Source organism: Nanorana parkeri, unplaced genomic scaffold (assembly GCF_000935625.1).
Source record: "Nanorana parkeri isolate BGI_ZX_2015 unplaced genomic scaffold, ASM93562v1 scaffold428, whole genome shotgun sequence".
In the NCBI taxonomy this organism is placed as follows: Eukaryota; Metazoa; Chordata; class Amphibia; order Anura; family Dicroglossidae; genus Nanorana; species Nanorana parkeri.
This window is the reverse complement of record NW_017306696.1, coordinates 44,092-53,344: the sequence shown is the minus strand read 5'-3', so window position 1 is coordinate 53,344 and position 9,253 is coordinate 44,092. Positions and strand designations below refer to the sequence as shown.

Below are 9,253 nucleotides of genomic sequence, written 5' to 3'. Positions count from 1 at the left end.
CCCCCCCCCCCCCCCTACCTGAATCACGGGGAGCTTTTCCATATGTGATTGTATAAAATATTCTGAGATGTGTTGTATAATGCCCTCACATGGGATGTGATAAAATGGATTGCTACAATGTTTATAACAAGTTCTCCTATTTTTTCTCTTTAGATTTGCGAGCTTACTGAATGACTACGTGGAGTCTGAGTTCTTTGTCATTGATGGAGACTCCTTGCTAATTACTTGTGCTATGAATAGTTCCTTGTCACCAGGAGAGAGCTTACACTTGTTTTTCTTGGTAGAACAGTTTTTGTTCAATTTAACAAGCAGGCAAGGCAGATATGTAATTGTGTTTTTCGAGGTATGTACAATGTATGTTTTTGGATCACTATTTGAATTGAGAGATAGTACATTTTGAGTCATTGTAGTATTTAGCTTAAAAGGTATCTATGGTAAAACAAAACAAAAATGTAGCTTAAATGTCCACAAGTTCTATATAACTCCTAATAACCATTAGTTACATAGTATATGAAGTTGAATAAAGACACAGGTCCATCAAGTTCAACCCTTGTGTGTCTATGTGTGATGGTGCATGTGTGTACACAAGTCTCTGCGTGGTCTAGTTGTTAAGAGTACCTGTACCCCTGTATGTTACGGTCTTCGAGGAAGGTATCTAAATGCTTTTTGAGTGAATCAATACTCTCTGCTGATAGCACTGCTTGTGGCAGCAAGTTCCAAAATGTAACCGCTCTAACTGAAAAGACTCCCCTACGCCCTTTGTGGTTAAATCTTTTCTCCACCAATTTTCGGTGGTGGCTCTAGTCTTTGTTATGGAGTTTACTGTAAACATTTATTACTTATGTTGCCATCACCACTAAACATTTTGCACCCCAAAATCATGTCTCAATTTCCTCACTTCCAGCATGAACATGTTTAAATTTAGCAACCTTCTCTCATAGCCTTGGTTCTCCAGCCCCTTAATTAGTTTTGTTGCCGTTCTCTGTACCCTCTTTAGTTCAATGACATCCTTTCTGTGGATAGGTGACCAAAACTGAACCGCATACTCAAGATGAAGCCGAACCAGTGATCTAAAAAAGTGGCAAAATTATTGCCTTGTCTCTACAGTACATTCCCTTTTTAATACATGGCAGTACTCTGCTTGCTTTGTTTGCTGCAGTCTGGCATTGAAAGGTATTATTCAATCTGTGGTCCACTATGACCCCCGATCTTTTTCCATTTCTGACTTCTCTAGTGGAGTTCCCATTCATGTGTATTCCTCTTGCCTGTTTTTAACACCAAAATGCATTGCTTTACATTTTTTCAACATTAAACCTCATCTGCCATATAGTTGCACACTCCCCTATTTTATAAGTCCATGTCTATGACCCTCCCAATTTTAGTGTCATCTGCAAACACAGAAACATGGCTATTGCCACCTTCCCCGACATCATTAATAAACATGTTAAACAGTATGGGGCCTAGCACAGAACTCTGAGGCACGCCACTCTCGACCTTAGACCAATCTGAGAAAGAGCCATTTATCAATACTCTCTGGACACGTTCCTGTAGCCAGTTGTCTATCCATGTACACACCATTTCATCTATGCCCATAGATCTAAGCTTTGGCAAAGTCCAGACATACCACATCCACCAGCCTTCCGCCATCCAGATCTCTACTCGCCTCTTCGTGGAATGTTAGTAGGTTGGTCTGACAAAAACGGTCCTCCATAAATCCGATGCTGATTATCACTTATTATAACTTTGTCACAAACAAACTACTAAATAGTCCTTTATCATTCCCTCAAACAGTTTTCATACTATTGATGTTAGACTGACTGGTCTGTAGTTCCCAGGTTGGATCTAGAAGTTTGTTAACGTATTTATTGAAGATGTACTTCCTCAATGCACTGAAACAATTTCACTCATCCCTGTGAATATGCACTTATCATTGCTTTCTGATGCATGCATGATGGGATATGTAGTCTTGAGAAATCGGGATTGCGTCACATCAAGCAGCAGGGAAAGAAATGCAAAGCACACTGGGAATCTAGGAAGTTGTTGAAAGTGATGGGCAGACAGAAGGCAATGCTCACTACATTAAAGGGATTTTTTAACCTCTTGCCGTCCGCCCGTAGTAAAAAAACGGACGGACGGCACTGCTACATCTGCGGGTTGCCGTCTCCAGACGGCAATTTTTTTCTGCTCGCGCGCGCCCCCTAGCGGGCACGCACGGGCAGAAAAGACCCGCTAAATGCACACACCCGTTACCGGGTGTTTCACATATAGGCGATCCCCCGCCCCGACGCGTTTCGTCACACTTGACGTCCTAAACGAGTGATTGCTATTAGTTATACTAACTTCTTTGGATCCACTTGAAAACCTTTTTGCACAGAACATTAATCATTTCTCCACTAAATATTTTTTCAATAATTTTCTTTTGAGAAATGAAGCACTATTAGGAATTGTTTTAAAATTGTAAGCTGCAACTTGTATTTATTTTTTTTAAGTTATGCTATGTGCTAGGTGTTATTCCAATTTGGCTGCATAGGTAGTGTAGTAGTGGTAAGTGTTTTACTTTTTTTCATATTCCTCTTACATATTTATGTCATTGGGTTAAATATAGAGAAATATAGCTATACTGTATGTTGTACCTTTACACACAAATATTGTACAAGACAAAGTGTGCAATTTGTAAGACACTCAGCAGAAATTATTGTTTTCTGAATTCCCCTAACCCTCACCCACGTTAGAATTTATTTTTTTAGCCATGCGGCTTAATTTTTTATTTTTTTAATTTGCTGTGGATTCCTGCAAAGTTAAGCAGAGCAGCAAACTTTAGAATTTAGGTGACTTTACAGATGATAAAGATGTCTGAGTGAGAAATATTTTTTTTACTAACCTTGAAATCATATCATTATACACACATCTCCCATTACTTAGACACTGTGGTTTTTTTTTTAAATCAGAAAATCATACATGCATGGCAGTTTTTGCAGATTTATGTGGGAAGTATCAGGGGAAAGATACAGGAATCCCTAAATGCACCGAAACTATAAGTGTAAATGTTACTTATTTGATTGCCTGAAATGTTATTTCTAATGTATGTGAATGTGAATTTTCAGTCCATCTAAAAAGTCTATTTAAAGGTTACAAAATGACTAACTGGTGATTAGTGTGTGGATGGATTTGTAGTTATGCAAAAAAAAAAAAAATATATATATATATATTACAGGACAATTTCACAACTACTAAAACATGTACCCCATGCTGTTAATTATTATCATCGATTAGGAGGTACTAAGTAGTAAATGAATGGGTAGCTGACATAAGGTGACTCAAGAGGACTTGGTAAATGCTGCTTTCTTTAAAGGGCATATGTGTTAAAAATGAAAGTCATAGTGCTACCGTATCTTTTAATAATATGCGCAATAGCGCTAGCATGTCTGTTAAACAATACACACAATAGTGCTACCATATCTGTTAGTAAACAATAGGCACTATATTGCTACCATGTCTGTTAATAAACAATATGCACAATAGTGCTACCATGTCTGTTAATATACACATTTTAATGATGGCTGTATTTTATTCTACTCTCGGACTCACACTGCTGTATTGTATCTGCAGGACTTTAAGCACTTCTTTTTTCCGTATCCCCTTTTGAGATGCTGGCGCACACAGCTTATACTGCACCTTCAGAAAAATACCAATATTGACGTATACACATTTTCAAGCTTTCTGTGTGAAGAGTGGAAAACATTTCTAAAAAACCAGGCTCCATACTTCTTCATGATTTCTGATGAAGGAATGAACAAACATCAAACTCTTTATTTAAATATGCTATTACTTCATGCTCTTGGAAATCAGATTGACGTTGTGCTCACTGATGCACAGGAGTCTGATCACCTCAGAGTCTACGGATACTACATGAAATCAAATATTCTGAATAAAAAATTCATACAAAAGGTAAGTGAGGTCATTTTAATTGCATCAGTAACTATTCTAATAAGAAGAAGCAATATCAACTACTCAAATTGTATTCTTCCAGCTCCCATTTATCACAGCTTGGCATATAAAAGTATATCTTTAACATTTATTTTATTTTGCATGGACTAATATTTCTGTTTACTTCCTATTGTATACACACTGCAGAAAGTCAAAAGAAAACACCAGGGAAATCCCCTCTGCGACAGTGGTCACTACCGTGGTTGCCAACCTCCCATGACTTTTTTTACTTAGAGAAAACATACTAAATTGACTCAGTTTTTAATGACAATTTGTAATTTTTACAGAAGCGCCCATTAAAGACTAAAACCCATAATATTTTAACGGTATTAGTAACATGTGAACAGTTAACATTATCCACAACAAGTAGATTACCTTGCCTTGCAGGTAAAAAGTCAAACATTGATTCTGACAAAAGTTAGAATGACGAATTCGTTAATTGTGTGTTTTAAACTTAATGCTGCAAAAATTCCCAGTATCAGAACTTGGGAAAGAGAGACATGGTTGCAGCATGCCACAATGAAATACACACCTTGACTACACTGGGCTAGGTGTGCTAGAGATATGTTTCTATGTTAATTATGCTTAATACATAGCAAATCATCAGACTTGGGGGACCTGCTGGTGCATGCAGAAAGAGATATTGAATATTTGAGTCACTTCCTGGCACATGGTCCTCCTTCCAGCACGTTTGCCCTTAAAGGATATGTCTGTAAGATCCAGTCTTATCTTGGGCCTTAGGGCCTCGTAATCTGGAGTGCTGCCAGGATCTCCCCTCCTGGGAGGAAAACGAAGATACTGGCTGCCATGGAGGGGTATTATAGGCTTAGAGGAAGTAGACTGCAGTTTTCCCCACATAGAGATGGTGAGTGACTGACTGAGTTGGAAAGCACCACAGAAACCTTACCACACTATTCTGCCCTAAATTCTGAGCTGCCACATGAATCTCAGTTGTCAAAGAGCCACTTTGAAGTTGCAGCCTTTTATAGCCGTGTGGAAGAGGGACCTAGATGGCTAGAAAGACATGCAGAACACCACGGACTGTGTTTGAGCAGAATATACAGACATGCTGTGCTCCCTCTACCCATCTTCCTATTCCTCCGTAGACTAGTGCAATAAATGTGTTAAAACCTAAAGTAAAGTGACTGGTGCTAATCATTGTAAACATCAAAAGACAAGAACTGCAGCCTGAGATGGCCTAGAACTTCTACTGGCAAGTAAATACATTGTGAGTGAGCTTGGGTTGGTGGCTATTTTATAACATGAAATGAAAAAGCAGGTCACCAGTGCTCAGATTATTTAAATAGATATGTCCTTTTTAATGGACAATTGTGTCACGACAATCAACAAAGCTGACGTTTTCGGTGCCGCGCAGGGTCCCTTCTTCAAGGCAGATAGATGTGACAATGTAATAGTGTTCACACACCACATATATACCCCATGAAGTTAATGAATCATCAGTAGCCACACCCCCAGTGATGTCAGAATGGCAGGAGAAAACGCCATATTTAAAAGTCAAAATATCATTTAAAAACAACATATTCAAACTCACGAAAATAGTTAATGAACTGTACCAACAATCTGATGATCCAAGGAAGCGCTGTGGTAGTGGAGTGTCCGACATCGCTACGGCATATATGCACGGCAGTCCAAAGACAGCGGCATTGCAATCTAGCATCCCCAGCCGGTGTATACAGTGTCGCCCCTTGTCCTCATGTGTCGGCGCGCACAATACGCGTCATCGGTTACTAAGGTGATGGGGAGATACAATTCTCAATCATCATACGGCGCAGGTGCCGGGGCTGTATGTCAGAGTTACAACCTGGGTGTGGGAAGAACAAGATAGCTGATGTCCCCACTCCACAAGCACAGCAATAAAACGTTCCAGGATCAGAGTGGGGAAAAAGAAAAACAGTATAATAATGATTGATATAAGACAGATGTGCACAAAAGAAAATAATATTAGTGAGAATAATATATTCACATATAGGGAACCAAACCAGGGAACATACAAAGGGATAATACAAAATACACACGTATATGACACATACACAAAATAGAACATAAAACAAGACACAAAATCGGCCATGAAGTATATAAAAAAAAATAACTATAAAATTACCATACATTAATTACATAAGGGTAACCCACATCATTGCATAGATGGGTATCCTATAAATATAAAATGTTTTACAAATTCTCCAATATATTAAGATGAAACGTCGATGTTGATAAATGACTAGGTACACATAATCACAATGTGGTGATTATGTGATGAATGTGGGTCAGCACAGTATGAATAAGGATTAAACTTAGTTATAAGTTTACTAAGTTTAATCCTTATTCATACCAGGTTAAACGTACGGTACAACGTAATATGAATATCTTAAGAGCTGACAGGACTTTGGCTCCTATTGTCAAACACACACCTCGTGTTGTTTATTCCGGAAATAGATCTTTACGTGACTACCTAGTCTGTGCTGACCCACATTCTAAATATGGCACGGTGCCGCATAAATTGTCTACAAAGCAGGGATGTTACCGATGCCATAATTGTAGCGTCTGCAACTCCCTCATCACTGGTGACTAATTCTTTCATCCATATACAGGGAAGAAATATTCTATTCACAGTTACTTGAATTGTGTGTCTGAGTACTGTGTATATATATATATATATATATAAAATGCCCCTGCTCACTGGTCTACGTGGGAAAAACCATAAATGTGTTTAAAAAACGATATCAAATTAGCAATTGAATACAAGCAACAAGGAAAGGACATTGACCCAAATAAACCAGTGGCAATACACTTTGCACAATTAAACCACCAGACACACGAGCTCAAAGCAATGGTTATCGAACACGTACCGAGACCGCATAGAGGCGGTAATAGAGACAACATGTTATTACGTAGGGAAGCCTACTGGATTCATACGTTGAATACAGTAAAACCAAGAGGACTCAATTTCTCTTTATCTTTGTCCTGTTACCTAGTTGAATAAGTTGCCAACGTCAACTCTCTCGATATTTATATTTATATGATTACTTTACACTTGTGATTATGTGTACCTAGTCATTTATCAACATCAACGTTTCATCTTAATATATTGGAGAATTTTTACAATTTTTTGTATTTCTAGGATACCCATCTATGCAATGATGTGGGTTACCCTTATGTAATTAATTTATGCTAATTTCCTAGTTATTGTTTTTGATATACTTCATGGTCTCTGAGTCGATTTTGTGTCTTGTTTTATGTTCTATCCTGTGTATGTGTCATATACGTATGTATTTTGTATTATCCCTTTGTATGTTCCCTGGTTTGGTTCCCTATATGTGAATATATTATTTTCTTTTGTGCACATCTCTGTCTTATATCAATCATTATTATACTCTTTTTCTTTTTCCCCACTCTGATCCTGGAACGTTTTATTGCTGTGCTTGTGGAGTGGGGACATCAGCTATCTTGTTCTTCCCACACCCAGGTTGTAACTCTGACATACAGCCCCGGCACCTGCGCCGTATGATGATTGAGAATTGTATCTCCCCATCACCTTAGTAACCGATGGCGCGTATTGTGCGCGCCGACACATGAGGACAAGGGGCGACACTGTATACACTATTACATTGTCACATCTATCTGCCTTGAAGAAGGGACCCTGCGCGGCCCCCCGAAACGTCGGCTTTGTTGATTGTCGTAACACAATTGTCCATTAAAAAGGACATATCTATTTAAATAATCTGAGTGCTGGTGACCTGCTTTTTCATTTCGTACTTTGCACAGTGCCATCCGTGGTGGTTACTAAGAGCACCATCGTTCTTACTGGCCGGGATTGCTGTAAGGTGTGCGGAGAGCACCCTCACCAACTGAAAGCTATTTTATAACACACACACAGGGACCATGTGGAACAAAATTAGCCACCCTCCAGAAGGAAGGACAGTGTCAGCACCAATTCAGAGATGATTTGAGCATCTACAGCTACAGAAATACGCTACATTTGCGTTAATAGGGTGCTTGAGTGGATATTCAAGATTTAACTCCTGAGTTTAGTGTCCCCTTAAGGTTGACTTTTCTGGTATCTATTTACTTGATGCAACCTCATCTTTTATATTGTACAAAAAAATAAAGGTTTAAGAGTGAGCAAAAACTTTTATCTCTTTCAGGTTTTTATTTCTACTTGTTTCTTGCCATCCTAATAAACTCAATTTTCCATAATTCTTGTTCATTTTTCTCCAGTGGACAACAATTAAAACCTGGCAGAAGCTCTAATCCATCCTTACTATTATTATAACTAAATTAAAGACAAAATGGCAGAGATTGAGCTTTAATGTTTCTAACAAATAATTTCATTTTATTTATCTACACAGAATGCCATCAAATTTGAGGAAACACTTCAGGAAAAAATTACAGCTTTCCAAAAGAAGACAGAGTCAGACCAAAGTTTTTTAGTTCAGGAGATTGCAGGGGAAAAACAGGTTTGTATTTGTGTTCATTACTTTTTAATTATTTAGTAATAATTCACTTTAATACCCGAGGTAATGGTACTAACCTGACAAAAGGAGCCATGTTTTATCTGTGGCAGGACTGCTTTTACCATTATATACAGTAGACTTATAATTAGCAGTAACAAAGGCTAGGTTTCTTTTATTACACATTTGATTCCCATTAAAGTGGATCCATCAGTAACAATATAGACCTTGTATGGCAGCCCTTTAGTAAGGCAAAAGTATCAGCAATGCCTGCATAGGTAATGGGCAAATATTGCTGCCTCATGTGCCTAGAAAATTACAAAGTCTACATAGAAGCAAGGTTTTTAATAAATAACAGAGATTGATAAGGTGATTTAATATCAGCTGGTCTCTTTCACACGCATAGCTAAAATCATTAAAAAGACTATAGTTTCCCCCATGAATGAAAGATTTCGTATTCAGCCAAATACAAAGTAAAACAAAATAAAGATTATTGGTCCACTTAAATGCTCAAAGCTTATAGTACTGAAGTCTATTAACATTAAGGATAGAACGTATGAAATAAGAAACTACATGGATGCCAGATAAGTGCATTTAAATACAACCTGCATTAGACAACCTTTACACATTCCTGGGTTTCAAGCTTAGGTTGAAGGCCATTAAAAAAAAAAGGCAATTTTGTATGACGTCCTTCCGAAACCTATGGTTGCCCTGGATTTGCTTCCAGGACTCCACTGCGTTCCCTGCATTAATGACCTCAGTCCCATAGGTAGGGTATCCTGATGTTGCTACCCTGC

The 9,253-nt window shown here is 38.1% G+C and overlaps 1 protein-coding gene across 1 annotated transcript in view; it reads left to right on the top strand.

Annotated features, from left to right (window-relative positions):
• The window catches only part of LOC108789890 (probable ATP-dependent RNA helicase DDX60), a 15,175-nt gene extending 6,919 nt beyond the window's left edge, over positions 1-8,256 (top strand). Inside the window, exons 3-5 of the mRNA XM_018560031.1 lie at positions 154-343; positions 3,610-3,948; positions 8,224-8,256. Of these exons, the coding sequence (XP_018415533.1) occupies positions 154-343; positions 3,610-3,948; positions 8,224-8,256 (562 nt within the window). The remainder of the gene's footprint in view (positions 1-153; positions 344-3,609; positions 3,949-8,223) is intronic.
• The last annotated feature ends 997 nt before the right edge of the window (positions 8,257-9,253 follow it).